This window comes from Lethenteron reissneri, chromosome 19 (assembly GCF_015708825.2).
Source record: "Lethenteron reissneri isolate LAM-NWPU_2019-01 chromosome 19, ASM1570882v1, whole genome shotgun sequence".
NCBI classification, from domain to species: Eukaryota; Metazoa; Chordata; class Hyperoartia; order Petromyzontiformes; family Petromyzontidae; genus Lethenteron; species Lethenteron reissneri.
The window spans coordinates 2,489,800-2,508,848 of record NC_083797.1 but is presented as its reverse complement, the minus strand read 5'-3'; the positions used below and the strand labels follow the sequence as shown (position 1 = coordinate 2,508,848).

At 46.0% G+C, this 19,049-nt stretch overlaps 1 protein-coding gene across 1 annotated transcript; it reads right to left on the bottom strand.

Annotated features, from left to right (window-relative positions):
- Nucleotides 1-262: 262 nt before the first annotated feature.
- RIOK1 (RIO kinase 1) lies at nucleotides 263-18,321 on the bottom strand. Its single transcript, XM_061554163.1, has 17 exons — nucleotides 18,166-18,321; nucleotides 16,030-16,249; nucleotides 15,056-15,143; nucleotides 14,101-14,170; nucleotides 13,607-13,649; nucleotides 11,677-11,769; nucleotides 10,468-10,580; nucleotides 9,237-9,317; nucleotides 8,354-8,440; nucleotides 7,431-7,568; nucleotides 5,611-5,714; nucleotides 5,365-5,471; nucleotides 4,819-4,884; nucleotides 3,949-4,068; nucleotides 2,798-2,851; nucleotides 2,489-2,650; nucleotides 263-1,611 (listed from the first exon to the last, which is right to left on the bottom strand). Exons 1-17 carry the CDS (start codon nucleotides 18,264-18,266, stop codon nucleotides 1,504-1,506), a joined length of 1,755 nt encoding a protein of 584 aa, XP_061410147.1. The 5' UTR covers nucleotides 18,267-18,321; the 3' UTR covers nucleotides 263-1,503.
- Between the last annotated feature and the right edge of the window lie 728 nt (nucleotides 18,322-19,049).

The following is a 19,049-nucleotide window of genomic DNA, read 5'->3' as shown; positions in this document are numbered from 1 at the left end:
ACCAGCATGAAGTATGGTCAAATAGCCCCCACGACTCGCACGGACTTGGAAGGCCCTCATCCAGCAGTGGATTGACAAAAGGGCTGGACCGTAGATGTACACGCAAAGTAACATTAACAAGAAAAATCCCATTTATAACCATTGGTCGTTTGGGAAATGCACAGCTATAGTTGTTAATGACATAAAATAAACAGTGTCGAAATTTAACCCTTGAAAAGCCACACACAAAGAATACAAACATGCCTTTGTCCTTGACCAAATAAAACCAACCATCTGGTATATTTAACAGCAATAATGATGGATAAATAGAACAACGCGGGCATTGAGATGGTGCTGAATGGAGTGAATGGACCAGGACAGGCCTGGAAGCACAAGCCCATGACCTCATCCCAAGAGGGTATCATTACGGTGTTCTGTACGGGCAATGGATCTGTGGGTTCAACATATCACGGCATTTTTTTTCTCAAACCCGCTTCACCGAAACCTGTGAAAGAGAATACATTTTAAGGCTGACGGTCAAATTTATACAAGGTGAAAATGCGTGGAGCCAAGTTACAAAGATGCATGCGGAGGATCGGTTTAATGGCGAAACCTTCGCAAGAGCTGTGCGTTACTTGTTTTGCCGACACATTTTGCGGTTCAATTACCATCAGTTAAAGGCGCTGCTCTGCAATGTATCGGCCACACCAGTCTGGCGCAAAGGTCTCCGCTAGATGTGGCTCAAGAAAGCCCCTCAGGAGGGTATTTTGGTCTACTCTTCCACACCGACCAGATGCCTTGGAAGAGGTGGGACCTACCTGCTAGCCGGAGAGGTGGAGGAATTTAGGAACCTCTCCCACGGTCGCAACTATCACGCTGGGGAGAAAAAACTGGTACCGTTGATGGCAGCAGCATGCCATACATTTCACTAAACAGTACATTGTTCAACATTACACTTCCATGCAATTTCCCCATCAGAACCAATTGTTATATTCAAACCTTCTACGGGACACCGACGTTAATGTGAATATCCGGTACTTATTTTCAATACTCCTTGTTTATCGTTCGCGATGCTGTAACAGTTAAACATAGCCTCGGCACCGCGATCAAATGCAACAAATCCCACATTCAAAGACACACAGTTGTACTTCAAAGTATTTATTTACAATATCAATACCAGAAGAGGGGTTCTGGTGTTTTAATGCAATTTCTCAGGATTTCAAGCAGCCAGTGGCAGATCGTCAAAATCGGTGTTCTATTGATGTTTGCTCAAAAAAAATACATTGAATGTGTTTAAATTAATGTAACGCTCCTAATTTAAAAAAAAACTTTTACACTTTGGGACTGCAGAAACCCACCAGCATTTTCCCATTTAACCACACACGAAGCTCATAAAAAAGAAACATTACTTTCGTTACATTATCCACTGGGCATTTTGTGTCGTCGGTCCACGAAAACTTGATTTTTTTTAAACCGTGGAGGCACGCGCGTGCAAGTCTCGCTCTCGGCTGGCATCTCTTATCATCACTTGCTCTTTGTCTTGCCGAGCCTCTCTCTCCTTTTCTTGACATGCTTTGGCGTCTTCTGCTTCCGCTTTTCTCTCTGCGCGTCCTTCACTTCTTTTTTTCGCTCCTGGCGGAGAGAAGTCGCAAACCCGTCAAGACAAATGAGGCCCCGTTTCTTTCCCCCCCCCCCCCCCCAAAAAAAAACGACCTGAAATGGTCGACATCTGTTTTAGGTTATTTTGACCAACGCCGGTTATTGACTTTGCAACGTCACTCCGCACACAACCATTAATCGAATATCTGTGAGGGAATGTGACCCTATAATGTCACTGCCAGGACCACACTGTAAATGATATTGCAGCATCTCAGCTTTACCATTTCGAAAATAAACCCCCTCCCCCGCCCGTCGTCCCAATTGCTAGAGTAAATACACATCATAACAATCTCGTGCCACATGTCTGTTATGCATCCATTAGTTACCGGCCAACAAAAATAAATGAGAAATTTAAACAAACCGAGAAAGACAAATACAAGGGGGAGGGGCGCTGCGTTTCCAGCTGTCGCGCCCCCGTCAAAGACCCAAGCGAAACGGCGTTGGGAACGTTTCTGCTGAAAGCCAACATACTTAAAAGCGCTTGCAAACTGTTACTCAAGCACACGATGGTGCCCAAATATCCTCCGGATCAGCACATTCTCACGAATGTCTTTTGGGAAAAAAATTCAAGTCCTATTTTTTTTTCTTTTCTCACTCTACCATACAATCTTGGTAATTTACAACGGAAAAAAAACGATATCGGACATCGAAGTATTAATCATGATATAAATGAAATGTAATTAAACAGACTATCCCGATGCGTTTTCAGCTTGTACCGTGTGTTGTTGGGGGCGTCAGACGTCATACCGAACGATGCGAACACTTGTCAGACAGCTACACGGTCGAGGCAGCAGTTTAAAATTACCAACGGCGCTAACGAAAACAACATTTCATGAAGCGTCATCTCCACCTTCTTATCCGCCGGCAACTCTTGAGGTCTGTCCTTGGGATGGACCAACTCCGGTCCGTCGCCATTTGAAGCGACGCCATCGCTGCCATCGTCGTCGCCGTCGTCGTCGCCGCTGTCGTTACTCAAACTGGAATCCGTGTCTTCCTCGAGCAGCGCGGGAACCTGCGGTGCCGCACGTCACAGCAGCACACGTCTCGACCGGCCGAAGCGGTGTCCACCGGGGCGCAGTATTTTCAGCAAATGAAAACATTAAACAGCTGTGCGCAGCGCTTCAATGGGAAAGAATGTGCGTTCGAGTTGAATCGTCACCGTTTGAGCTCCTGTGAGGTCCTTCCTCAAGCCTGTAACGGTCTGATATAAGATCTGTAACGAAAACGACTTGGGTTAGCATCATACGAGGCTGTGCACATTTAATGAGCTGCATATCGATGTGTTTTAATTGTGTAGCGGTGGTGCACTGCACTATGAACCCTGCACGATGCGAGTTCAATCCCCTGGCCATGCACGGCTAATATGAGTGGCCAGTACTAGCCTCTACTTACCAACCTGCACAAACGGGCATTGTGAAAGCCTGTCAAATCAGCAGTGAAGGCTCATACATAATTGTTTAAATTAAATTACCCTTATACTTTTATACTTTCATACATCAGTTTACAGGTTATTGAAATAAGGCTGATAATTAAAAGTTACAATTATAAGCTAGGTTTGCGGGTTATTGCAGTTAAAAAGGTCACTCACTTAACGCATCGTCACATAGGTTTACTGTATCGGGGTGGAATGGTCACGCAAAGGTTAGCGCACTCCGCTTTGAACCCGGTGTGACGCGAGTTTGATTCCTGGTCACGGTTAACATCGGTGGCGTGTGAAATCTAAACCGAGCCTTGGGGACCCCCCCTCCCCCACCTTCATCAACGCGCCACTGATCAGTGTGGTGAAGTTCGACGAAGGACTCCACTCTATTGTGCATCACATTATCGTGCAACGGGACATTTACTTTGTTGATAGAAAAAAATAAGCGGTGATGTTGCCGAGCAGTGGCACGCTTGCCGATTGTTGGAGAGGTTCATGGTTAGGGCACTGCGGCCGCCATTGTTAAAATACGGCGAGCCTACCCGACCAGAAATGCGCCAACCACGAACACACCAAACACGAACACACCAACCAGGAACACACCAACCAGGAACACACGCCGTCTGCTTTACCGTGGACGTTTAAGATCCCGCAGGTGTGCAGCCGTCATGGTCCAATTTAATTTTTATTATTCACCGCAAATGTACTTCCTTGGGTACACCAGCAAAGCAAGATCGCCTCCTACTGGCAAACTATACCCGTCTGTGAAACACAGGAGCGCCTATGCTAAATGTGCCATTATTGATGATTATAATTATTGTTAATCACCGCCCTGGGAAGTTTAAGCTAAGGAGCTAGTCTCGGGCCGTGCGGGGGAGTGCGAGACTCACGTTGTCGTGCTGCACACTGAAGGCCGCGTCCTCCTCCTTGGCGTGCATCATCTGGTCAAAGTCCCGCTCGTAGTCCACCACGTCGGTGAGCGTGCGGGGGATGTAGGCTTTTTTGAACACCTGCACAACGGCAACAACGCGGCCTGACATTGCAACACTTCAGGGTGAGAAGCAAGGTCGATTTTTTTTTATTCGGGAAACTCAAACAAGGCGAAATGCAGCACAGCCCTATTCGGAGGATTTTTTTTTATCTGTAAGGCACATTTTTAAAAGCTTTGCAACTTTGTGGCCTATCATCCATCCCTGCAAATGTAGCGCCAATGCAATGGCAGCTCAAAGTATATAATAAATACCTTGCTTTTATCCCTGTGATGCGCAAGCTCTATTTTTTATATATACACGGCGTCTTGAGATACAGTTGTATTTTAACACTACTGTACATAAATCCAAACTGTTTTGCATTGCATTTGTAAAACCCCAAATGCTGGGCAGGACTATTCATGGCCACGTTGCACATACCAAAATGGCTAACAATGAACATTAATAATCTGGCCCCCGATGTGTGCATCTGTGTGTCTGTTGGAAACGTACCACGTGGCGGTGACTGGTAAGCCCCCGCCACCGGTGCCTTACGACGGCTGCCGCTAACCAATCGCATTCAAACGCGCCGTGAGATTTGGCTATTCGCGTGCGCCAATCTGTTTAAATCGTTACTAAAATTCGACTGGATTAAAAAAAAAGCGATCCCATGACTTTTAGAATACGTAATCGATTCGCAAAACGATTGTCTAATAATCGATTCACAACCCTGCCCCACCGGTCCCCCCAAGCCACGACAGGGCAAGTCCTCTCTCCTCCATCTTCACTCACCTCTTCATCCACCTCGTCTTGGCAGGAGCGCTCATCTCCTGTCCGTGCAGATGCTACCTCCATAGCCTGCACGGAAAAAACAAAAACCTGCCGTTATTCCAGTGACTCGGGAGAGACACGTAAATCTTAAAACACGAGTCGCGGTCTCCCCTATCCTCTAAACTAAAGTATTTTATTCACCAGATGAAGCCCACTTAGCTCTTTTTCAGAGGAAACACGCCCACACGTGATGGCTCATCAAAGTAGCTTATCACGTGGGAATAATTTATGCAAGCCAAATCATCTACACGCATGTTTCTCCGAATGTGGAGGGCAATACCGGAGGACCCGAAGAAAAATACGACGTTGACCGTGGGGAAAACATGTAAACTCCAAATATACGGGCACCATGGTCAGGATTGAACCCACAACTTCCTGTGTACCTGACGAGGGAGATAACATCGCTACCACGGTTTCTCCTCACACCAATCCTAACAGAGTCAAAGGTCAAAAAACAAACACCGAGTGGCTTTACAGTTGAATATGGTGAAGAAGTGCATCGCACACCTTGTCCAGGTACTGGTCGATGTTGTCGTCGTTGATGGTGGGGTCAGTGATGAAGTCAAACAACTCGCGCACCGTCATCACCGGGACGTGATTCTTCTTGAAAAAATCTAAAACAAGAATTTGTTCGAAATATGTACATGCAAAAGGCACAAGGGGGCCCTTCCCCGCAATTATACGCGTTAGGACAAATTCTAAGGAGAAGTAAAAAGAAACGGAAGACGACAAAAGTGTTGCGGCCAAACGCACCATTCACATTAGAGCAGTCCTTCCGCAGGAACTCGAGAGCATGTGGGTGGTCGTGCTCCACCGACTGGGACACGTCGATTATGTACACCTCTCCCTCGTGGTATCTGCAGGGGAACAAACGACGCAACGGTTATGTACACCTCTCCCTCATGGTATCTGTAGGCGCACAAACGATGCGACGGTTATGTACACCTATCCCTCATGGTATCTGCAGGCGCACAAACGACGCGACGCAAAGACAAGTTGGCGGCTGTGCGGCGGTTGTAGAATTAAAAAAAAAGAACATTTAAAAAATAAACTAATGAAAAACACTTCAGCAGACATTGACTCCCGGCCAACAAAACAACATGGAAAAGGTGAATTCAGCGATATAAGTTTGCTCTAAACTCAACAAGGCCCGCCTCTAAGGATTTGTGGAAGTGTTCTGCTAAAGCAATACACGAAGCCTTCAAAAGGCTAAACTGCGCAACTTGCTGGCATCTTGAAGTCACCAGTGGCACACTGTATCGTACACCTCAGGCTCGCTTATATCTCCACACTTGGCAACAACTCCCCAAGTTAAAGCCCCGCAATACAGGGAGAGCATAGTGGAGTACACCAATATATTTGGAATGGATTTTGCTGCACTACTCGGCGGCGCTGACAGCGGTATCGCCGCAGCAGCCTACGACGCCAGTTGCACGCAGCGTTGGTCACCCATCCAACTGACATCTCAGGCTCAACCTCTGCTTAGTTTCCCTAGTCTGACGAGATCAGGCGCCTTCTGGGCGATGAGTTCGGATGCTTTGATTATACTGGTATCAAAATAAAGGCGAGTTCATTGCGAAATAATTACAATCAGACGGTCATTTGGAACTGCACGTTTGAAACGTTGGCAACACAACCCTCCAAAACTGGCTTCCAATTGAACAGCACATCCTGTAGAGTCACTGTTTTCTGTTACAAAGCACACACGGCTAGGTCAACCGGCGTATTTAGACCTCAAGTGGCCTCCTCTCCTCGTCAAGCCCTTCTCTCTCGAACCAGACAAGGCAAACGTCGCATATCTGCCGCAGCTCCGGTCGTCTAGAATTCACTCTCTTCTCCTCTCTCGGTGTGGCCGCACATCGGCGTCGACCTTTTGTCCAAATAAGAAGATTTTTTTTTGCTCTCTTTAATTTTAATATCATTCAAAAAGTTTAATTCGTGCACGTTACAAATGTTATTCATGAATCGATGTACAGTTAGGTTTCTTCGAGGCCTAACGAGATCGGGAACAGTCCCACACCGACTGGCGCGTGGAGGCAGGGTGCAGGGCAAGAGGTAATGCTGCACACACCTCCATGGTTGGCTACGTACGGTGTCAAAGAAGTTCTACAAAGACAAAGGTCCCCGGTAAAGCCGGAACAGACTGTAGGAGCAAGTGCTGTTAGTGAGCACTTATGAAGGCCGGCAAGTCACACGAGGCCAGCACCACGCCCGGCCACCTTTGTCTCCCTACTGATGTTTGCACACCGTACCAGGTACTCATTTGAGGCCGAGTCGACCTAGGGCAGGACCAGGATCAGTTCAGATAACCGTCTATGGTCTTGGCCGTGAACGGCAATCGAACCCGGGTCGTTATGTTCGCAGCGCAGCGCGCTCACCGCCACACTACCGCTCCCCATACACACGCACAAGCGCACACACACACACGCACAAGCGCGCACACACACGCACAAGCGCACACACACACACGAACAAGCGCGCACACACACGCACAAGCGCACACACACGCACAAGCGCACACACACACACACGCACAAGCGCACACACACACACAAGCGCACATACACACGTACAGGAGGTTGAACTCGCTGAGGTCGGCGTGCACCAGGCGCGCCCGCTGGTACATGGCGCGCATGTGCTGGATGAGGTGCAGGTAGAGCTCGCGAGCCTTGCCTTCCGACAGCTGCACGTTCTTCAGCAGCGGCGCCGGCCTGTCCCGCGCGCACGTTCAACGTACACACGCAACGGGCACGTACAAAGAACGGCGTCAACGCAAGCGTGTCGTTCGGCGGCTCTTTGCGCAACCACTTTCACAAGTAACACGAGCGAAGCTCAGGATGGACATTTGACTACCACGGAGAAATGTTAGACGATATCAATCCAGATATTCTACCCCGTGCGGTAGTTTCAACAATGGACAAGTTTCTTAAATCCTCCCACCTTTGGCCACCCAGCGTTATAAATGGGTACACTGCACTTAGGCGATCGGCAGGTCGTGTGCGGTGGGGTAAAGCGTGGGTAACTCACAGCTCTGCCAAGACATCCAGACAACGTGGAAGAATATGCCAAAAATACCCTCTCTGGAGGGCTTCTCTAAGAACTCCCACTAGTGGCGGCCCTTCCATCAGCAGTGGCATGAGCAACCAAATGCAGGGCTGCACCTTTACTTGTTTCTTATCAATGCAGTTCATCAGCTGATACGAAGTGCCCATGTCAATCGACGACGGGGTGACGGCCTCCCCACCCAATGTACATCACGGGGGTTTTATAGCCATGCCACACCCCAACGTTTTGTGCGGGTTGGTGGTGAGAAGCAACCGTAGGAACATAGAATTACAGTACAACAATATATTGCCCTCTACTGCCAACAATGTAATTGCCCCTGTTGACGAATAATTCTGTGTTTAATAATTAAGCGTGCAAACATCCCTTTGAAACTGCAAAGTGCTTAAATTGCTTTTCACGATGCTCAAGAGTTGCCACGCTGTCAACTCACATGTCTCCCTTGCCGATGAAGCCCATGACGAGTACGTGGCTGCGAAGCATGACCGGTTCTGGACACGGGATTCCTGCGGTGTGCAACCTAGTGATTGTACAGCACAAAGCAGTCACAGCGAAGTCACAGCGAACTCAATACGTTCGCAGCGAACTTGACACGGTTACAGTAAACAAAGTATATACCAGACACACCAAACTCAGCATAGTCACAGTGAAATCAACACAAAGTTGACTCCACATGCACTACCAGGAAGTTGCTAGCAATATCAAATGCTCTATGTATGTATGTAGAACATCTTCCGCACCATTACATAGCCGACCGTGCGAATCGGAAATGCTGTTGTCAGCCTGTAACTTCCCACTGCTGGGCAAATCTCTCCCCCCCCCCCCCCCCGACCATTTTCTACCATTAATCCTTTTCTCCTTGTCCCTGTGCAGCAGAGGCCTCTGAACTCTGCGATTTCGTTTCACCACCACTTCTACAGTCTTCCTCTTCTTTTGCCTTCTCTCGACCTCCACTCCAAAGTGAATTTTGTCCATCGTCTCTCATCAGTTATTCTCACGACGCGTTCCTGCCCATTTCTGCTCGATGTATTTTGCTTTAACAGCATCATCGGTGACTTCTTCTCTTTCCCTTACTTCTCCATTCCTTAACCTACTTCTTAGACTTACCCACAATTACTCCAAACGTACTTCGGGCAAGATGTACGTTCGGAGATATTTTAGGAACTATATAAATTACTGCCGATAACCAAACGGAAATCCTGTGTGTGCAATGAGCCGTATTTGAAAAAAAAACTGTCAATAAAACATTCCGGGTGTGATGAGAGTTAAGCACGCAGGTGTTCGCCTTTCAGGATGCACGCGAGGGTTTTGCTTACCTTGTTAAGTTCCTCATTTCCTTCTCCGCCCACGTCCTCACCATCTTCCTGGGATTTCCTTTGCAGTATCCATGGCGGAATCTGCAAGGGCAGGGTCAAATGTCGTTGTGGTTGGAGATCTCGACACGCCAGGCGATCAGGAGGGCTCGCGAGTTATCATTTCTGGTCAGGGATCAACTCGGGGTCATCATCCATCCACGGCCAATAAAGTGAGTAGCAGTTGTGGTAGGTCAACAGTGATTTCATACGAGGCAGACACATATCTGAGGGTCATTGTGAATACACATCTGGCATTTGATCAACATTAGTTCAAGCGAGCCTGACTGCTGATGAGACACTGCGCGTGTAGCTGATGGGCATAGATATGTGGAGGCGGATTGTCTGCTTATTTATTTCATCCTAGCGGAAGCATAGCCCCCACCGCCAACCGCATCGACCATTTGCCACAAAATGATTTCAGACATTCACCAGAGTACACCTCTGAAGCCGCCCCACTGACTCACTCACCAACCTTGCCGTGATCATACAAACGTTCCGGATCAACTCCCCGCCATTCAAAAAAAAAGATTTTGATAGAGAATCATTCCCACCACTGGGCTCAAGAGCCACCAGCAGAAATAAGCACTGTCCTACGTTCCGCTAGCATATCAATACCATGACTTGACCTTTGCTACAAAGAGTAAATAAACAATAGTAATAACATACACAAAATATGGCTTCTAGACAGCGACAGGTGCAAATATGTATCGGTCCTCCCATTGTGCTTTTCACGTCACATCACCGTACTGGAAGTACAGAGCACACAGCCTTGTTCGAGACCACGGACTCAAAAGTCAAATGTTTGTGGCCACATTATTTTAGACAGAAGAGAAACAATGAGACCGGTGGACACCAGTTTCATCCTTGAGGAATCATCAATCCTACCGCTGTCACCTTGGGTCTCAGGAGGGCTTTATGTGGGACAAGTCCTCCATGATCACTGGGGGGGGACAATCTGGTGTTGTCTAAAGGTGGCAGAAAACCAAGTCCAACGCTTTCTAAAAAATAATAAGACACTGAAGACTCAATCACAAGTGTAGGCTGGAAATCTAACAGTAAATAATGAACTCAAATGGTGATTTATACAGCAAAAGGTACAATTGACAACCACAGGATTGAGCCTCCCATTATCACACCTCGCAAATCTGAACGTTTCACAAAGCGATACTCCCGAGCGATTTTTTTGCCGGACCTGAACTCGCCGCTGACGTATTTGTCGCGGTCCTTGAAGATGAGGATGGACGTTTTGTAGATCTTAATGGCCCGGTTCTCGTTCGCGCCGTGCGATGCGTGGTAAACGTTCGCCTGGGAAAAGAATCAAACCAACAACCAGGAGAGCTTTTCCCTGCTTTAGGACAACGGGCAGACACTCGGCAAAACAACACAGACCACATGCAATAACAAGACAACACAGATCGCATGCCACAACAAGACAACACAGGTCACAAGTGACAACAGAACAACATGGATCACATGTAGACCAAATACCCTGGTACTTGCATGTTCGCCTTTTGGCGTTCTCTGGTCTAACACCGGTGAGACTAGGCCATAAAGAAGGCTGTCTCTGGTGTCGGCCAATCAGTTTGAAAGACAAGGCGTATATTATCAGAGCATGTTTAGGCTTGATTCCTTGCAATATTTTAACACCGGTTTTATTGCAGAAAGGGTAAACCCTATTCCTACTTTTCACATTTGTTTATAGGTAGTCTGCTATGCCGTACAAATCATAAACATGGACAGTGACTAAGAAAATGTAACAAAGGCTTAAAGGTGAGCAAAGCAGCGTGATTAGGTGCAAACTTGGAATTACACTGAGAAATAGAAAAAAAAAATACACAGGTTCTAGAACACGTGCAACTTTGAGACAACATACTGACTCTTAAGAAAAGGGGGCTTGGGCATAAAACAACACCGCTATAAAGGATGATGGCAAGTTGCATATATGTGTGTTGCACTTCTTTTGCACCGTACGTAGCCAACCGCGCTAATAGTTGTTCGAGACTAAGTATGGGAGTGGCAGCCAAAGAAGAGAACGCACCACAGAGTGCCTCCACCGCAAAGATGCAGCGATGAAACTGGCTCGTGCACAGGTGCCAGATTGTTTAAAGCCTGCCTCGACACATTTAAATTTTCTTGCTTTCCGTTATCTGAATTAGCTCCAATTTGTTTCCTTTGTTTTTCCTCCCCAAATTCTCAGATTTTTTTTTTTGCGATGGACAGCACATTTGTGCACCTTGGCCAAAAGCGTTTTATAAATGCTGTGCATTATTATTATTGTTACATCGCAGGAGCATGAAAGATGGCAACTGCCTGGAGAGGCCTTTGCCCAGCGATGGACAGATCACGGCTGACAATGACGACGATGAATAGAACTAAGGCATGGGTCGCGTTAAAGTCAAACCTCCTTGCCGGTGCTGATGCACCCATTGATCGCCGTGATGACCCCTCGGCTCAGCAACTTGAATAGAATCATGCGTGTCCGCGGATCCAGCACCTGCAAAACAAAGCCAGCTTGGCAAATGTAGCAAAAACCCCGGTGTTGTGGACGGGAAGAGCTTCTTAATCCAAAATAACAACCCGCAGTCAAAGCGCACACAAAAGATGAATTGGACAGCTTAACCTACTACCTTTAACAAGTTAGCTTACAACAAAGCAGACAGCAAATATGGGCCTCAAACGTGTTTATTTTACTTGTAGCAAGTCACACAAAGCCTGTTTGCTTAGCATCATGTTCAGGAATGTCAACTTATTAAATAACACACGAGGTTCGTCAAAGCGATTGCAGGACTGCACTGTGTATATCGTTGTTTATTGAAATACGTATACTCATGAGGGCCGCTGTGTGCAATATAACAAAATAAATACAGACAGCATACGTCCTTTTCCCCATCACTCCATGTAAACCATATTATCGTGTTATGTTCTACAGATAGTCCCCGAGTTACGATGGTCCGACTTACGATATTTCGATCTTACGATGGAGATACGAAAAAATTGAAAAATATTTTAAATTTCGCGCAGCAGGCAAACGCAGCAGCGTACGAATTTTGGCGAGTACAGTACAATATGATACGTTACAATAAGTTTGATGCATGTATGATACGTAGCTTTAACGATTTCATTTAAGGGTTACCACGATACGATACGTTCAATGCATGTTAAAAGTTTTTATAGCAGATAGGATTGTTTCCTGAAAAAAACTTCTCTTAAATTGCAGTTCATATAGGTAGGCTAAGAATTTTCCTTGTTTTTTCACTTTACATTTTACTGTGCAATACAGTATTGTAATTAATAAATACATACAGTATATAGTTTATACAGTACGGTACTGTAAATTGCTCCATTTTGCTAAATTATCACCATTCTTTAAGACTCCTGGGTAGGCTGGGTCATCTTCGACTTACGATATTTTCGACTTACGATAGGGTCGTCGTAACGCATCTCCGTCATAAGAAGAGGACTACCTGTATAGGATTCTGCTTTGAACTAGGACCCATATCTAATAGAGGGTTCCTTGCCTATTGACATCTGGAAGCTCACCAGCATTGGTTTAAGTAAGCCTGACTGTTGAGAAGACACCGAATGTAAAAAAAATAAGTTTGATAAAAAGAAAGAAATCACTCCCAGAAAGCCGTGTTGGCCGATAGGAATGTGCAAACAACTTACTGTATTCATTCAGTAGGGTTCATCAGGGAAATGGGAAACGGTGGATTGTCTGCTTATTTATTTTCAGTGTGGACACATTGTGGATTGTTCAAGCATCCTGTGTGGAGTGGATTGAGATGTCTGTCCAAGCAAACGGTGCACGGTTCCAAGCGTCTGCTATCATTTACAAGAAATAAGAATCTTGACTTTCGCAACACGCCGTTCATTTGATGGAAGCGTGGTAAGCAGCGTTGACAAAATGATGTGCTAAACGAGCCAAACTTGACAGAATACTCACTACTTCGCATCACCAATGATGGGGCATGCTCACATGCTGACATGTAAAAATCCAAAGTCTATTGTGAAATGGCCCGTCTGAATATAATAAGAACAATGACAAGAAATGGTGGATAAATCTGCCTTGTTTTAGTTGGCAGGTTGGCGTAAGTTCCAAATCAACACGTCATCAAAACCACAAAATAATTCATTATAAAATATATAAAATAGGTTTTACTACATATATGGGAGCATTTTAAATTCTTGAAGGATTTAGCGCAATGTTTTGTGAAATAAATCATTTTGTTTTACATTTTATTGTGCAATGCATCTTCAGCAGAGTTGAATAAAAATGTTTATCTGACACGTTTGCTTGCTCCATATATTGTATACGCAATGCTAAATGTCACCTGTTCCACAGTCGCCCTGTCTGCCTTGTCCTTAACTCGGTACCTGAAAAGAAATAACACAAAATAACACGTCTGCATCGTCACCTTCGCCCATGATAAACCCACTGCAAAACGAGGGTCTCCAAAAACTATCTCTTACTAATCTATAATATAATCATCTACCTGACACCTGCACACAGGCCGATTTCATCACTCCATCTCTATGGTTGTAATCCTCTCAGGTACAATACTTCCATTGGCTACCTCATGGATATTGTAGTATGGATATTATTTTAAAACCAGAAGATCATGATGCATTGTTTCACACAACACGGCACACTTTTTGTATTTTTCTTTCTTTCAGATGTGAAATGTGCTCCACCTTTAATTGGCAACTTAAAATATTTCAGCAACATCGTTTTTTTTTACAATTTTGTTTTAAACGATGTTTTCATGAATGAACAATTGTCATTTTTAACCTCCAGAAAATTTCAGGCAAGACATTCTCGACTCACATTTCAGCATCCTTCTGCCTGCAGCGCTCCGTCACTTTGTTGATCACAGAATCGGCGAAGTTCAACTTTTCTAAAAAAAAAGAAAAAGATCAAGCGTTAAATATTTTAAGTTGTAAAAAAAATTCTATTATCATTAAAATTATCATGTACATCCTTACGTCAATCCACTGCTGGATGAAGGCCTACCCATGCCGTGTTAGTCATGGAATTCGATTTACTACACTTTGCCACATTGGCCAGTGTGGGTGTGGATGAATGTATGTTGAACTTCTTTTGCACTGTACGTAGCCAAGTGCGCTAATTGGCGGTGCGGGTTTTGGAGGGAGAGGTACCAGGATCGATTCAAACATCACTCATCAAGGATGTTAGCTGTGGAAGAGCAATGAATATGGGATAATAGATTCATAGCATAATGCACTAACAACAACACCTCTGCTCATAATACTCAATCTAGATTGAAAACTAATTTCCTCAAATGCTGTGTGTTTAGTTTGTTGTTCTTCCCCCACACCTCCGATTAACACGGTTGGCTACGCACGGTGCGAAAGAAGTTCTAAATAGATACGTTACAGTCCTGTATGATAAGCCGATGACCAAATCACCAACCCGATCTCATTAGTTGAGCCTGGATCGTGCTTGGAAGTATGACCACCATGCAAATCCATGTTGTTAATAGTCTTCGGGGTTACATAGTGGGCATCAGAGAGCAGTGCAGCAATTTAATTGTTGTACTGTACAACTATGCTGCCATGTCTATGTTCCCCACATTCACCGAGTACTGACCAGTGGTGAAGTATGGTCAAATAACACCCACGACCCAGTGTGAGCAGGACCTCATCCAGCGGTCGACTGTCAAAGGGCTGTACGTGTACACCTACGTTAAAATAATCATGAAGGTGTCATCATCATTCGAGGACACGACAACATTTTTGTTGTAAAGCTCAGATAAACCTACCTAGAGAGATCTTATTTTCAAACTTTCTCAAAGCCTTGTCTTGTGGTGCACACATCTTCAATGCATTGGGCGCCGTTTGCCGATTGCACTAAAATGAAAAAAAACGAGGTGTTACTGAAGCACCACATGCACAGAGTCAAATACAATCCCAATGAACACTTATTTTATTAACATTTTGGCTATTATACAGGTTGTGCCAGTCCATCTGTATGGGTCGGAGTGTTGGAACATGGAGAAAGATTTACGAGAGGAAGATACAGTGGACATGAACTGGCTTAGAAAAAAACCCCGAGTGTATTGATGTGGAAAGATAAGACTCGGACAGAAAACTACTGTTTTTGGGGAAGATCCAGGAGAAAAGAGCTGCGATGGTTTGGACACGTGGTGAGAATCAATTTTGACAGAATACCATATATGGAAATGCACATTATGTAGAATGAATAAGGAAAGCAGGTAGGCAGGAGAGTAAACAAAGATCTTAACAAGAAAAAGATCACAATCATTCCAAGCAACGTGACCGATTCAAGCCTGAAGCCAGCGAAAGACATTAATTTATCACCTATCGTTGCGGATGAAACAGAATAATACAGCTGCCTTCCATTTTTTATTATTGGACCACATTACCTCCCCAGAACAAATGACAAAGGAACCTCTAAAGGTGCTGTGACCCACAGTTTGAGAAATGCTGCTCCACTTCACACCACGTGGTTTTGGTGGACTATCACTCTAGGGGAAGGTGTGGAGCAGCAGATACCAATACTGTGACCTGCGTTTGATTCCCGGCCATAGATGACATCAGCGGGGAGTGGTATCTGCACCATTGGTAGACACCAATCACAAACCCGCAATACCAGCATGGTGAAGTATGTTAACAAAAAAAAACCCATGACAGACATGCTGTGGGTTTGACATGCCTTCACATATTGACGGATTAAGAATGGCTGGATATTATTTCATGAATACAGGGGCTCCACCTGCTGGTTGTTACTCCGGTAGATGTTAACGCGCTTGGATATATTATCTGAAGCATCGTCCCAATCCCAGCCGTCGTCATCTTCCTCGCTGTCGACCTCCTCCTCCTCCTCAGCTGCTTCCTCCTCCGCTTCTCTCGCCAATGTTTCCACATAGTGCCCGATCTGTAGGGCTTCCACCACACCAGCTAGTCCCTCCATTCCAGGCATTCCACCGTTTATGCTGCAAGCAGAGGGAACGCAGCACACGCAAGCCAGACCAATTCAGATTCATTGGTGATCACATCTGTCAGCCAAGGTACAACTTTCCACTTGAACCAGGAAATCCTCAGAAAAGCCTCACAACTCTTTTTAAAGAATATTTTTACATTAAGATATTTGGACACATCCTTATTACCAGTATTTTGCAGTGAAAACCAGAGTACTCGTAAAAAAAGACAGCTGTAATGAGGAAATAATACTCAAATGTCCACACTGACGAGTTCAAGAACTCACTTATTTTACATTACGAGACCTCCTTTGCCAGTAGCAAGATATAGTACTAGGTGTTTACCCTTTTATCTGGCACCAAAACTGGCACCTTTACGAGCTCGCACCTCAGCAGACTTTGCATTCTCAAAATTCCCTACGAGTTCCACCAACCCTTGTATCCACGGGAGCGGATTGAAAGCGTACGACATCATGTCCAGCTAAATGGCAACCAACATTTCCCATCGCTTTCAAGGAGGCTAAAACGCAGCAGCACAAAACCACATCCTTCATAATAACGATGGCGCTGAGTAATGGCTCCACATCTTTGCCTGGTGTGCTGCCAGCATGTTTACATGAGAAGAATCGCAATCCAACAACCATACTTTCAATGGAAAAATAACTGAAACCAATCTGAACGTGAAATGTTACCCTACCAAAACCTATTTCTGATGTCATTGCATGATGTCACACACTTAAGATAATTTGGCAGCTATATATGTATTTCCCCCAATATTCAAATATGTTCAAAATGCCCCCCCTTCCAATATATAAAATATATTTCTGTTTATATGATTGTGGTTATAGTTGTACTTTATTAATCCCTAATCTCTGCCATTACATACAATGAAACAAGAAAAGTTAAAACAGAGCAATGTAATACAATACACTATTAGACATTATTGTAAAACAAATTACATCCTATGTAATACAATACACTATTAGACATTATTGTAAAAAATTACATCCTATGTAATACAATACACTATTAGACATTATTGTAAAAAAAAAATCCATCCTATGTAATACAATACACTATTAGACATTATTGTAAAACAAAAAATCCATCCTATGTTAGTGAATTTTTTTTAAATTTTAGGCACGAAAATATTTTCAAATTTTGATTTTTTTTTCTGGGGGGGCCCAGACCCCCTGGAAGATTTGGTCCCCCCCAATGTTGACTCCATGGCTACGGCCTTGATTTCCACACAAGCCACTTCGTTGAGCCATCATTCATAGCCAGGTCGCCGTGCGGATCGTGGGAGGGAGTTATTTGACCATACATCACCACGCTGGTCAGTGCGAGTTGGTTAAAGTAGAGCGCAAAGTAGGCACGTTAGGAGCATAGAAAAGTGGAGTGGATTTTGATGAACTGTCCTCGACCGACAATCATCGTAGGAGCCTACAATTTTGCGTGGATTGTGAAGACAGTTGTATAATCTTAAATTTGGAGCTTTGTATAATGCTTAGGCTCAGAACCATTAGTTGTATTGTAGAGTAACAGTATTTAGAACGTCCGCTTAAATTGCAAAGAGCGAAGCTTCGCCCCCTACCGACCCACTAAACGGCGTCTCTTTAAACAACACCGCCGCTTCTCATTTAATAAATACCACACTTTTTCAACAACAACAAACTTTTACTTTCAACAACGTCGACAACCCGTAACAATTTCCCGTGTTTCCAACTCTTTAAAAGTGTTTTAAAGCGACGTAAATGCATCGCCCCAGAGGTATCATCACCCCACCCCCCCGACCGTTCCACTCCTGCCGAGCGAGTGGCACCTCCGCCGGCAGGGCTGCTCAGGCAAGCACGAGGCATCGTGAGGGGACGAGAGGGTGGTAGGCCCTCTTCTTTATAATCCCTCCACCATCCCCAATTCTCTCATCGAACCTCTTCTCGCGCTTGTCCGTGGCACCGTTGACGGCGTCGTCGGCATCGGCGTCGTCGAACTGCCCCGGGACGATTGCGAGGGCCGCGTACGACCGCTCCATCTCCTTCACCCCCTCCACGTGGGAGCCAGGAACGTGAGAACAGCACCACCCCCCCCTCAACCCAGCCCCCTCCTCCTCCCCCCCCTCAACCCCGCCCCCTCCTCCTCCACCCCCCCTCACCCCGCCCCTCCTCCTCCACCCCGCTTACTTCCCCCTCCACCCCCACCCCGCCCACCCCCCCCCTCCTCCACCTCCCTCACCCCCCCCTCCTCCACCCCTCTCACCCCCCCCTCCTCCACCCCTCTCACCCCCCCCTCCTCCACCCCTCTCACCCCCCCCCCCTCCTCCACCCCTCTCACCCCCCCCTCCACCCCCCTCCTCCATCCCCCTCCTCCACCCCACCCCCTCCACCCCCTCCTCCACCCCGCTCCTCCACCCCGCTCACACCCCCCTCCTCCACCCCCCTCCCACGTTCGCCTATAAGACATCATCAGAGCGAGGGCCGCCACGCGTGTGAAACCATTGGGGGGTTTGACAGCAGCACGATGTTGATGATGATGGGGGGGTTGTCACGTGTTGTTTATTGTCAGGGGCCGCACTAAAGGCCGCCAGGGGCCGCCAGTGGCCCGCGGGCCTCGCAGTGACGAACACTGGTTGGTTGGTTACTTATCCACGAGCTCAAACCCCCTGTTGAGATCGAGTGCATGTCTATCACTGCATCTCTCATTGACAAAGTAGAGCAGCTGCACCACGGGCTGAACGCGGGTTGCATAACCATGCTAAGCAATTTATTTGGCCATGCTGTACTGTTTTACATTGGCAGTGGTACACAAGCACAATAAA

Bases quoted from the DNA above. Each gene is read 5' to 3' on its own strand.
- RIOK1 (XM_061554163.1), bottom strand. From the start codon at position 18,266: ATGGAGCGGTCGTACGCGGCCCTCGCAATCGTCCCGGGGCAGTTCGAC. The intron at 4,069-4,818 runs GTGAGTGAAGAT...GCCGTTGTGCAG, and splicing joins AAGACGAGGTGGATGAAGAG to GTGTTCAAAAAAGCCTACAT. The intron at 1,612-2,488 runs GTGGAGATGACG...TCTCTCCGCCAG, and splicing joins AGTTGCCGGCGGATAAGAAG to GAGCGAAAAAAAGAAGTGAA.